At 47.4% G+C, this 13,376-nt stretch overlaps 1 protein-coding gene across 2 annotated transcripts in view; it reads right to left on the bottom strand.

Moving 5' to 3' along the window:
* LOC144107017 (uncharacterized) overlaps positions 1 to 13,376 on the bottom strand; it is a 70,066-nt gene that overhangs the window by 3,387 nt on the left and 53,303 nt on the right. For both annotated transcript variants that reach the window (XM_077640000.1, XM_077640001.1), the window contains one exon: positions 3,237 to 3,688. In XM_077640000.1, the coding sequence (XP_077496126.1) occupies positions 3,249 to 3,688 (440 nt within the window). In that variant the 3' untranslated portion in view covers positions 3,237 to 3,248. The remainder of the gene's footprint in view (positions 1 to 3,236; positions 3,689 to 13,376) is intronic.

Genomic DNA, 13,376 nt, shown 5'->3' with positions numbered 1-13,376 from the left:
CTAAAAACCCAGCCGAATACGAAGCAGAAAAATTGGAACGGACACTTAAGTTCCGCCTAAAGGGTATGACGTGATATATCGTAATGAGTTAATTCCCATATACGCAGATGGTCGCTCTCAACTTTACATTCATGTGCACATCTGGATGTCATCACACCATTCCTGGCAGAGTGGTGCACCGGTTAAGGGATGCGCCGCAGCGCTGCTATGGCACGTGTTGCCACTGGTGGTGGAAACTGTGCAACCCAATTTGCTCTTCCTGAGCTGCCTCTAGCGATCAAGCATTAATTTAACTGCCGCATATGTCAGGGTCCTTAGTTTTCTGACAATCCGGAGGGCAGGCTCTCATGACGCCAGAGGGTCACGTGACCTAGGTAGCCCACCTAGGTTACTTTTCTGGGGGTGCCCGCCTGGACTACCCTACGCCAGCCTATTTGTCGCTCGCAGCGGCAACGACGCCCGACTTTCTGCAGAACGGGAGCCTTAAAGCTGTTACGAATCGAATAGTTCTCCGAATATTCGTTACAGGCGCGAATATTTGTACAAAACGAGTAATCACACATCGCGGTGGCTTAGTTCCTTTGGCGTTCGGCACGGGTCACAAGGATCGCGGAACTGAATCCAGATCACAGTGGCCACAATTTGATGCATGTGGAATGCCAAACGCCCGTGTGCTGTGCGATGTCACCATGCGCTAAACAACCTCAATTCTTGATCATCACAACGCAAAACAGCGCAACCTCAGGTGGTATAAATTAATCCGGAGCCCATCGCTACAGTGCCCCTCACAGTCCATGTGTCGCTGCGGGACTTGAAAACTTGCATACCATAAAATGTCAAATTTAATAATCCTGCGAAACAGCGAAGCGCTAGCGGCGGTTCATCTGTGCGGCACTTTAAAATGTGGAGTTGTAGTTGTCAAAAGACGCAGCCCTGATCGCCACTACACGGTACGCATCACAAGCTCGAGCAGTACACATCTTTAGCATACCGCGTTCCGTGCGCATGCGCAGATAGCATTGAGGTCGGCAGATAGCGCCAGGTATCCGGCAGCTGTGCGGACGCCTGCCTCAGCGGCACCAATCACCGGATGCACATTGATGGTGGGCGGGCTCGCGGTACTTTGATAATGGTAACGCTAACAGGGTATGCTAAAAGTGCCTCGTAACTCTTGTAGGGACACGCCCCGCTTCGTCCCCTTTAGGGCTTGTTTCCTGCGGTACCTTTCAAAGTTACCTTAACTGACAAGGGAAGGCACCGGCATCGCAGCTGCACGAGCGTCACGGACGGCGTGATTGCTGGCGCGCGCTGACGTTCCGACGCAGCGCTCCGCTCTCCGGCTGAACATTTTCCCCTTGGGTGAACATTTCCCCCTCAACTCGTCCCGTCCTGCCTCGGAGCTCCTCCCCCGCCCATGGTGGGAGTCTATTTTTACACCGTGCTCCCCTCCTAGCGTGGCCGAACATTCGCCCATAACCTGAGTCGGACGACTTCGATTTCTTAGCGTATTCTGTAACTAGGTGGCGTTATTGTTGGTGTTGCAATAAATATGCCTTGTATATGTCAGCTAGTGTGTCGTTCCTTTGTTTCCCCTCCGAGCAAGGCCCGCCGTGGTGGCCGTGCGCTAGGTAGCACTCGCCATCACGGGGCGGGGTCCGGGCGGCTTTGAACTGTGTCAGCTGCGGTTAAGCGCGGAGAACGTATTTATCCCTCATATTACAACCCCACACTCTAGATCATCGTATTATGGCTAAATCAAAACTACATTTCGCTACTATCGACGGCCGCTAATGATCTGTGCTAGGATGCAAGTCAAGAAGGCAGCGGCAAATGCCCTTACAGGCCGGACTCCAGCCAATGGCATCGACCGATTGTCATGACTCGCGTTTAAGCCCAATTCGTAGAGTCACTTCCCACTCACCTGCAATTCGATGCTAGGCGAGTAACCATGGCGTAATGAGAACCGATCAATGCCAATCGCTGGTGGGCCTCCTTTGAGGAGTATCTGCCACTGCCTGCTTGACTTTATCCTAGCATTGTACCACGCCTGAGTAGATAAGATGGGCAAGAGCTAAATATGAGTAACGGCCTCAGAGATCGGCATTGAAGAATGGTTTGCTCAATATGCCTGAGCACGTATGTGTCGCTCGGTCTTGGAGGCCGTGCATCGGAATTACGAATGACGCAATTTGAACGCACCGCGTCGTGGCGCGGAACCCTCCATTCCGTGCAGACTGATCGCGTCAGTATTCTGTGCGGAGTCGAAGTGGGCCGCGCTTTTGGAAAAGTCGATGATTTAAAATACGGCGCGCATTATTGAAACATCGCGCAAATTATTCGAAAAGTATTCGAAAACTTGAGCGTGTATTCGACTCGTTTCGAATAATATTGAATATTTAGAATATTCTCACAACCCTACTCTCAAGATCCGAAGCCTTACTGCTTCACCATTTGGAACTCACGCAGAGCAACAAATACGTCTCACATTTGTGCGTCAGGGGTCGCGCCCAATGTACCAACATCAACTTGGTGCGCTTCAGTGCCTACGCCTAGCGAAAAGCTATTACTAATGTCGTGCTGATTAAAGGGACGAATAACAAAAGTGGCTGATGGGTTAGCGTTGATAAGTACGAAATACTGTGCGACAGCGCAGTTTTCTGCAGGTGGACACCACCGCCACGTACCTGAAAGCGCGATCGAGATGTCCATTGAAAAAGGGAGCCAGTTATGCGCTTCAACTTTTTCGTCGTCAATGGCAATTGATTTAATGTGCGCCGGCGGCCTATGTTCCAGTGCCACGTTCCTTCAGCAATGTTGTCAATGCCAGTGCACATTCCTCTATGTCCTTTTTTCTCCCACAACGCTGTCCACTCCAATGTGCATGCAGGGCACACCTGTCACTACCGCCACATAGCTCAGAGAGAGAATATTAGTTTGATGGCAGTATTAGTTGACGAAGATGACGATGTGCAATGCACAGCGCGAAAGTTTAACGTGAGACGCGATCGGCTTCTATGATAGCGTAGTGCCCTCGTGCAGTCGTCAGCGAAACTGATCTGTTCGCGTTGCCGCAGGTTCAAATTCCAGTCGCCTCAATATTTATTTTATTTATTTATTGTTTGCCCAAGGTCCCCGTCAAGATCAAGCATCGCACAAACATGTCAACCGGATTGACCTCGTGAAGTAGTGCTTTCGCACTAGAACTTACTGCCTCCCAGAGTGTAAGCCGCACTCACCTCGCCGTTAGCCTAGGCGTTGTTCTGTGCAGGCTGCTGAGGTTCTTCCACCAAGAAGGCCACTTGAGGAGAAGCCAGGGTGGAATTCTGCGGCATTGTGGTAGTGCCGTTGGAGTCCTCGCTCGTGACCTTGGTGCTCGTGTCCAAACTGATCACCTCAGGATCCACCTGCGTAGAGTTCTCCGGACCAACCTCGGAGTACGTCTCCGGTGCAACCTCCGTGGAGTTCTCCGGACCATCCTCCGAGTACGTCTCGGGAACAAGATCCGTAGAGTTCGCCGTGCCCGTTAAGTTCGACTCAGGAGAGGTCGTTATGTCCGCTGTTTGGGGCGGTGTCCACCCGTACACCAGCTTGATCTCGCCCTTGTCCCAGGCCGACAGCCGAACCAGCGGGTCCTCAGTATCGATCGGCGGCCCCAAAGTCGTTGTCGTCACTTCCACATAACGGGTGACTGCAGGAAGGGTAGCAATGATCTCGCGAGAAAGTTACAGTGGACCATGCCATGTCAGATGATTGGATTTTCTGTTCCTCCTTGGTTGACGGACATAACACTGCGCACTGATAGGGAAACGAGGGATATCTGGCGGGATGCGTCACTGAGTGCTACAGCCTGTCTTTTATATTCGTTGGTGTGCGTGCACTCTAGAGTCTTTAGCTAGCGTAAAACTGGAAGCGAGAAGGCACAGTCATTTATTTAAGATATCTATGCAGAGAATAATAATAATAATAATAATAATAATAATAATAATAATAATAATAATAATAATAATAATAATAATTGGTTTTTTGGGGAAAGGAAATGGCGCAGTATCTGTCTCATATATCTTTGGACACCTGAACCGCGCCGTAAGGGAAGGGATATAGGAGGGAGTGAAAGAAGAAAGAGAGGAAGAGAAGTTGAAAAGATTACGTCTATTAAAACTTGGTGTGTGGCTTATGGCTTGGTTTATGGATGTTTAACGTCCCAAAGTGACTCAGGCTATGAGGGACGCTGCAGTGAAGGGCTCCAGATTTTTCGACCGCCAGGGGTTCTTTAACGTGCACTAACATCGCACTGTACACAAGCTTTTTGAATTTAAGCGAAATTCGAGTGCCGCGGCCGGGGTAAAAAGCGGCGCCTTTCGGGTCACCGTAACTACTTTCGGGGCGTCGTAACTACTGAGCCAACGTGGCGGCATAGAGGTATATGCGTGCTACGGCGGACGAGAACAATAAGAACGCGAAACCAGAAGCGTTACTCCTCTGTTCAAATGGCTTGCAGGTCCGGCTAGCGGGCAGTGAAGGCAGTGCACATTTATGTGATTGCTGAGTTGCAGAGCAAGCGCCTATGAGAATTGCTACAGGGCATGCGCCCAGAACTTCCACTCACGTGATCGAAAGTTACGAAAAGCTTTGACATGTCCATAAATTCTGGAAAAGCGCATTTTTCAACGCAAAATGGTTTATGTACGCAATGTTTATCCACAGATCTGCTTGAATTTTTCGCTTTTAACGTTTTTGCTATCGTTAGAAACGATCCGCATTGGTTTTATATTGCAGTCTTAACTATTTGATGCCTGCAATGGACAGACTTTAAAGGAATTTACTATGCATCGAAGGACTGGACGATCCAGTTTCTAAAACAGTAGCTTCAATAATCCACAGTTGCGGCACGTACAGGTTGTTCTCTCATTAGTCGTCGCTGGCGCATTGTGTGGGCGCAGATCGATAGCGCAGGAATGACATAACCTCTTGAAGTCAAGGATTCGTGGGCGTCAATTTTAGTTTTCAGGCAAGTGTGGAATATTGTAGGCACTGTTATAGATGTATTGAAGGTAATGGTTAGTATGAAGTTTGTCCATCGCTCACAACGAGTAGTTAAGACTGCCATAAAAAACCAATGGGGAACATTTGGGGAAAAAGGAAAATTTTGACAAGGGCCGGTATATATCTGGAGGTAGCCATCATGTCGGGCACGCTCGATTATGGTTGGACATTGATTTTAGTCTAAATCGGCCAAGGTCAAATTTCAGAAGCTGCCCAGGCCAAATTCTTCCCGCTTGGCGTCACAGTTCTTATAGCAACGAGGGATGCACAACAGGATACACACAATAGCTATACGTAGGCTTAAAATTTTCGGAACATTTGTTGTGGCAACAAGCGATGCAGAAGCAAGATTTTTGCTTGCCCCTGACGATCGTATCAGTGCTTCCGGGCTAAAATTGTGATGAAACCGTCCGTCGTAGAGCGTTCCAGGTGTTGTCATAAGCGCGCGTGTGTGGTTTGGTGGGCGTCAATGCACCAGCTGTATGTCTTCATATATAGGTTCTTTCTATCAGTCGACACTTGGAAGAAGCTTCCCAGACAAGCATCAGGCTACAAGTTGAAATTTGTTTGTATACATCATCATTCGGACCCTCTATTTGCTTTAAAATAGACGATTAAATAACGTTACAAAACAAATAACACCAATAGGTTCCAATGGATGGATGGATGGATGGATGGATGGATGGATACGGCTGAACCCTTTACATCGGGCGGTGGCTCAAGCCACCTAGCCATGTCTTGTGAAATTTTACTCCTGTCTTGCTTTTAGCCACCAATCAGATAACCTTCGCTTGGTTACTTCTAACCTCTTAAATCCACTTTCCCTTCACTATCCCTAAACACCAATGCCTTGGGTAAGTCAGCCCCGCTGCCTTCCACTGTAGGGTGAAGCCCTTTACAGAAAAGTATCAAGTGTTCAGCCGTTTCCTCCTCCTCTCCGCACGCAATGCACAAAGTGTCTATCTCCTGGTACCTGACTCTATACGTCTTAGTCCGCAAAACTCCAGTCCTGGCCTGAAACAACAAAGAACTTCCCCTACAATTATCATAGATATTTTCTTTGACAATTTCCTGTTTAAAGGTCCGGTATGTTTCTAGTGCTGATTTCGTCAGCATCCCTGTTTTCCACAAAGCTCTCTCTGTTCCTTTAACCTTTTTCTTAACCGATAATTGCTGATTTGCCCCCTTACTGCTGTCCAGATATTTGCTTGTCAATTTTCTAGTTCGCTTTCTCCATTTCGTGTCAACATTCTTTATATACAAGTATCTGAAAACTTTCCTAGCCCACCGCTTTTCCTCCATCCTTCTCAATCGTTCCTCAAATGCTATCTTACTGCTAGCCTCTCTGCTCTCGAAAGACGCCCATCCCATATCACCCTGTACCCCCTGATTTGGTGTATTGCCATGTGCTCCCAAAGCTAACCTCCCTACTCCCCGTTGCCTAATTTCCAGCCTTGCTGGAGGTTGAGGTTGAGCGCTGGAGCGCCACAGCCCCCCCCCCCCTGCCCCCGGAAGTGTTCCCCCTTTCCCTGGGAGATCGCCACGAAACACCTTGCACACACACTCTCGCCATTCTGGTGACACCATCACACAGCTGGGCCTCATGTGCGGGCCCTCCAATTCTTGCAAGAATGTGTCTTCCCGTCCCCGCCATCATCGCCACCATCCCCGCTGCCGTGTCTACCAAGGTCAGGCACGAACCCTCGCGTATCGCACCCGCGCAAGGATGTCAGTGCTGTTGACATTACTGAACTCGCTGTATGGCGCCACCCGGGAATTGCACAACCACCGTGCCAGCGGCCTTTACGCATGACTATTGGCAGCAGCGGTAGAGCACACGGCACATCTTTTGATTGTCGCCTGTCTACGCAGATTCTTCATCGGCCGCTGTCTTCCTGGCTGTAGCCTACGTGACGCCCATCTCCCGGCTATCGTGCTGCATCGCGCCGTGTGTCACCTGCACGTGGTGATTGCTCGACTGTGCTGCTATCTCCAGCTGAGGAAACCAACGATTTTCACCGCTGGGTGCCACTACCATCACCAGTCTTCGCTAGAAAGCCGTCGACCCCTGAGGACAGCAACCTATTGGCAGCAGCGGTAGCGCACACGGCACATCTGTTGATTGTCGCCTGTCTACGCAGATTCTTCATCGGCCGCTGTTTTCCTGGCTGTAGCCTACGTGACGCCCATCTCCCGGCTATCGTGCTGCATCGCGCCGTGTGTCACCTGCACGTGGTGATTGCTCGACTGTGCTGCTATCTCCAGCTGAGGAAACCAACGATTTTCACCGCTGGGTGCCACTACCATCACCAGTCTTCGCTAGAAAGCCGTCGACCCCTGAGGTCAGCAACCTATTGGCAGCAGCGGTAGCGCACACGGCACATCTGTTGATTGTCGCCTGTCTACGCAGATTCTTCATCGGCCGCTGTCTTCCTGGCTGTAGCCTACGTGACGCCCATCTCCCGGCTATCGTGCTGCATCGCGCCGTGTGTCACCTGCACGTGGTGATTGCTCGACTGTGCTGCTATCTCCAGCTGAGGAAACCAACGATTTTCACCGCTGGGTGCCACTACCATCACCAGTCTTCGCTAGAAAGCCGTCGACCACTGAGGACAGCAACCTATTGGCAGCAGCGGTAGCGCACACGGCACATCTGTTGATTGTCGCCTGTCTACGCAGATTCTTCATCGGCCGCTGTCTTCCTGGCTGTAGCCTACGTGACGCCCATCTCCCGGCTATCGTGCTGCATCGCGCCGTGTGTCACCTGCACGTGGTGATTGCTCGACTGTGCTGCTATCTCCAGCTGAGGAAACCAACGATTTTCACCGCTGGGTGCCACTACCATCACCTGTCTTCGCTAGAAAGCCGTCGACCCCTGAGGACAGCAACCTATTGGCAGCAGCGGTAGCGCACACGGCACATCTGTTGATTGTCGCCTGTCTATGCAGGTTAGTCCACGCCCTGTAAAAATTTGCTCTCGTTCTTAGTGTGCTTTCTATTCTTCCGCTGCTGCCACGTAAAATTGAATTTTTTTTTGTTTCTCTGTGCTGCATTTTCTGCTTCTATGCCTGCGCACAATGTATGTCCTGCGTGTAACGAGCCTATTAGCCTGGATGAACTGTCTCTGTCGTGTGGTGAATGTAGCCACTTTTTCCATGTTGGAGCATGTGCCGGAATATCGGAAAAACAGTATAAAAAGAAAACTGAATCCGCCAAACAAAAGTGGACCTGCTCTATCTGCAAAGATGATGGAAAAAATGCCGAAAGCACAGAAGGGAGACCGACAGCTGAAGAACTTACTGATATCAGGTCTATTCTAGCTGTTATAAGCCAAAAGTTGGACGAGTTGTTGCCGCTCAAAGAAACTGTGCCAAGCATCGAACGGTCGGTGCAGCTCATGTCGGACAAGTACGACGAAATGTTGACGCGACTAGCTGCGCAGGAAAAAGAATCGAAAGAAATACGGAAAAGGCTACAACACCTTGAACAGAACACTCGCGCTTGTGACGATGCAACTAGAAGACTTGAGGCAGATTTGAACGACTTAGAGTGGAGAAACCGGAAGATAAATTTAGAAATTCACGGTGTTGGTGTTTCTGAGAATGAAAATTTGCTTCTAAAAGTAAACTCTGTTGCCAGTTTGATTGAGGTTCCTGCACTTGCTGAAACAGACGTCGCCGCTATTCACCGCCTCCCATGCAAACCTGGAAAAATACCAGGTATAATCGTTCGGTGTATCAGGCAATCTATCAGAGATCAATGGCTGAATAACCGATCTAAACTAAAAGAAGAGAAATCTAACCTGTTCATTCAAGAAAACATGACCAGTCAAAGCCGGCAACTGCTTCGAGAGGCTAAGGATTGGGCCAAACAAAACGAGTGCAAGTACGTGTGGCACAGGAACGGAAAAATCTTGCTGCGCAAAGCCGACGGTGACTCTGTGGTAGTAGTGCGTCACAGGTCAGACCTTCCAACCTAAGCCTGCTGACTATAGACCGTGTCAAGATTAATTTTTGTTAAAAATGGCTAGTCACAGTCATATTCTTCCGCATGAGTTAAACACCTTTGTCTCAAGTCACCATGCTGTTTCATTGAAATGCCTTCACCTAAACGTTCGCTCGCTGTACAGCAAAGAAACCGACATAAATGACTTCATCACTGGTTTTAATTTTTTGTTTGATGCAGTCATGCTTAGTGAAACTTGGTGCAGGGATGACCGCGAGCTGCCCAATTTTCCGTCCTACCGGTCGTACAGTGTGAATCGAACAAATCGTCGGGGCGGTGGTGTAATGCTGTTGTTAAGTGAGCATGTGAACTGCGAGTTGCTTTCCGACTTTTGTATCTGCTGTGATGATTTTGAAATTATAACAGCTTGCGTGAATGACTATACGTTTTCTGTTTGCTACAGACCACCACATGGAAACCTTTCTAGCTTCTTTTCTTTTTATGAGCAACTGCTGTCATTTACTTCAGAAACTGGTAATTACTTGGTGTCTGCCGGGGATTTCAATATTGACATGTTGACCATCTCTGCACCGCAAAAGGCCATGCTAATCATTTTAACCTCAAACGGATATGAAAATGTCATCCGTGCGCCAACTAGGATCACAACCGAAAGCGAAACACTGCTTGATCTGTTTATTACAAATGCCGATTCTACAAACGCTGCTAGTGGTGTAATATCATACGACCTAAGTGACCACCTTCCAATATTTTTTCTGTTAAGAAAACATAATCTTATATCACACAAAAAGCATCAGTACGTTTCCCTCCAGACCATTACACAGACTGGTTTAGATAGTTTCAGAGCTGAGTTACAGTGTTGCGACATGAAGGAAATTCTGGAAACAGATAACGTAGACATGGCGTACAGCAAGCTTATTGATGAGATCTCTCGAATATATAAGCGCCATTTCCCAGAACAGAAGTTTAGACTGGGTAAAAAGATAAGAAAGCCATGGATAACTCCCGAATTGTTAAAACAAATAAATTATAAAAATGCACTCTACCACAAGTTTATTAAGACCAAGGATCCATGCGTATTAAAGGAATATAAATCATTTAGAAACAAACTGAACAGAAAACTAAATGTGCATAGGAAATTCTATTTTCATGCCGAATTTGACAGCTGCTCGAATAAACCTGATATTTTATGGCAGAAGTTAAATACCCTCTTGAATCGTCGCAGGTCGTCATCGCGTGTAGAAAAGCTACTTCTTGGTGGCAAAGAAATATCGGGAATTGCTCTAGCAAATACGTTTAACGATTATTTTGTGGGCTACTCCAATAGTTGTGCATCGACTGATATTTCGACATTACTGCCTGATAGAAATCAATTTTCACTTTTTTTTTCGCCCTTTTACGGAACTTGAGGTACAGTCAGTTTTCCTTTCACTCAAAAATAGCTCAAGTTGCGACGTAGAAGGCATGCAGGTCCGGCCAATCAAATATGTGCTCGATATTCTTTCTCCATATCTCACCTGTATCTTTAATATGTCTTTGGTGAGCGCTATCTTTCCGAGGAGGATGCAGATTGCAAGAGTTTCGGTCCTGTTTAAGAAAGGTGACGTAAACGATATCAAAAATTACAGGCCTATTTCCATTTTACCGGTGCTATCCAAGGGATTAGAGAAGCTAATACATATGCAAATGTCTAATTTTTTTGATAAGCATAATCTTATTTCCTCTGCCCAGTTTGGATTTAGAAAACGCCGATCGACGGAATTAGCACTACTTGAGCAAAAAGAATTTATTCTGTCGCAATTTGACAACAAGAATTTTGTGCTCGGCCTTTACATAGATTTCACTAAAGCATTTGATTGCATCCATCATTCCATATTACTTGAAAAGCTTGAGACTTACGGCGTTCGAGGACACAGTCAAAATCTCATAAAATCGTACCTAGATCATCGCCATCAATATGTACAAATAGAGAACTGCCGTTCAGATTTGAAACAAATCAACAGAGGTGTTCCTCAAGGCAGTATTCTTGGCCCGTTCCTTTTTATAGTCTATATAAATGACTTAGTTCATATCTACAGAGATGCAAAATACATTTTATACGCTGATGACGCTAGTATATTTTTTTCATCACCTGAACCTAGTAGCCTTCAGAATAAAGCCAACTCTGCTCTAAGATCCCTTCATAAATGGTCCGCAGCAAACAGTCTACAAATTAATACAAAAAAGACAAAAGCCGTAATTTTCAGACCGAAATCGAAGCAAATAAACAGCAGTCTAATCACCCTTCTTTACGAGAACGAAAAAATCGAAATAGATAGTAGTGTTAAAATACTTGGAGTTATGGTCACACAAAATATGCTTTGGGATGCGCACATTGAATCTGTGTCAGGGAAGCTATCTCGTGTTGTTGGTATGACGGCGCGACACAGAGCTATATTACCTTTCAATATAAAGCTTCTTATTTACAATACTCTCTTTTTTTCTTCTTTGTATTATTGTGTATTGGTATGGGGTACCACGACACGTACAAATCTTGAAAGAATACATATACTTCAAAAAAAAAATTGTTCGAGCACTTTTTAATGTACCGTATCATTCCCATACTTCACAGCTATTTTCGAAAGCAGACATAATACGCGCGTTTAATCTTTATAACTATAAGTTAAGTCTGGCTTTCAAACGGGAGGTGAAAGAAAATCTCAAGTTTTTTCATGAATTATCTGATCTCGATAAAAACACACATTCCTACACCACCCGTTACACAGAACCGTGGACAGTGGTCACTGCGCGGGTAAATTATTCCAGGCAAAAAGTGTCATACACACTGCCAACCCTTTTAAATTCATTTCACAAATCAGGTATAGATTTGCATACGATTTCTGTACGAACCCTACGCCAACATTTCATTAACAATCCTTGCTTACAATAACAACTAAAAGTGTTATCTTGCCTTTTGTTATGTTTACATGTTGTGACTATCAAGTGTGCGTGCATTAATTTTGAATATTGTGCTTTCTGCGAGTTTTTTTTTTTTTGTTGTTGTTGTCCTATCGCTGCCTGCTTTGTAGGGAGGCTGCGGGCTTCAGTCAAGTCGCTTGTTGTCAAGCGGCTTTTATCCGCAGTCTCCCCCATCACTTGATGGAAATAAACAAGTTATTATTATTAATATTATTAAGCTCCAATCTGAGCTCTCGCCCTGGACACGGGGGGGGCGGGGGATACTGAACGGCGCGACACCTGTGCTAATCCCTTTCGGTCGCCGCTGTACAGTCGCTGCCACCACGTGCAGATGACTTATAACTGGCCCCGCACGCTGCTGGGAGTCTCGCCGTGCCGTCCCATGAGGACCGGTCGTGCACGAGGGGGAACGTTCTTCTATTGTACCAAGGCCGGCTCGAGAAACCCGCTCGTCCCCAGTCCCCAGGCGACCTTGTCAGTCTTACGTGTCTCTGCCGAATTTTTAGAGCGTCTTCTCTGTTGGTCGCTTTTCGGGCCTCCGAGTTATGGCGCGTTCGCACCTGGACATTGGGCGGCGAGAGCGAGCGGAATCCGCGGCCGCCGAAATACTGTCTCGTTCACACTTTCCGGCCACCGCTCATCCTCTGTGTGTCCTCTGCTCACGGCGTTCACAGACGTGGCAAGAGGTTAGTCGATGCTGTCTACATACCAAAACCGTATGCACGCTTGCGTATTGCTAAATGCAGCTATTTTGTCGGTGGTGGCAGTGGTTTTATTAAAAATAATAGTAAAAAGGAAGGAAAAGATTTTTGCTAGCCCCGGCATCTGCCATCGATACTGAAGCACCTGAGCTGGGGCAGCGGAAATAAAGGATAGCAGGCAGAATGGAGAAATGAAAGAGGTGAGGGGACAGGAAGAGAGGATAGGGGGAGAAGTAATATGTACAAACTATTTACACAAGAAGAAATGTGTCCAGGTTGTGCGCGTGATTAGTTCATTTTAGAGGAATTAAGTCACACACGCGCACAGCACTGCGTTGGTTACAACTGGAGGGGGGCGTCCAGTTATTAATCGTGCAAGGTAGAACTCGCGGAGCGTTCGGTCACTGCTTGTAACTACCTGACGGAGAACAGACGGGACGTCAAGCCCGTGTGTTCGAGTAATGCACAGAGGCTCACCAAAGTTCGCTCACGAGTGCGCGCACTGCCCTGTGGCCACAATAGCGTCTTGATAGTCTGGTAGTATGCCCTGCGCCCTATAGGCCGCGAGCATATCGCGACGAGCATTGGCGAACGCGGCACAGTGAAGGAGCTATTTTGTCGGACGTTACATTTCTAACACTCTCACTTTTTTAAACGCTAGTGGCGCCATCTGGTGGTAAGGAGAGGAACCATTGTTGTCAACAAACCGAC

The sequence above is a fragment of the Amblyomma americanum genome, chromosome 10 (assembly GCF_052857255.1).
Source record: "Amblyomma americanum isolate KBUSLIRL-KWMA chromosome 10, ASM5285725v1, whole genome shotgun sequence".
Taxonomy (NCBI): domain Eukaryota; kingdom Metazoa; phylum Arthropoda; class Arachnida; order Ixodida; family Ixodidae; genus Amblyomma; species Amblyomma americanum.
This window is presented reverse-complemented; position numbering and strand designations above follow the sequence as displayed.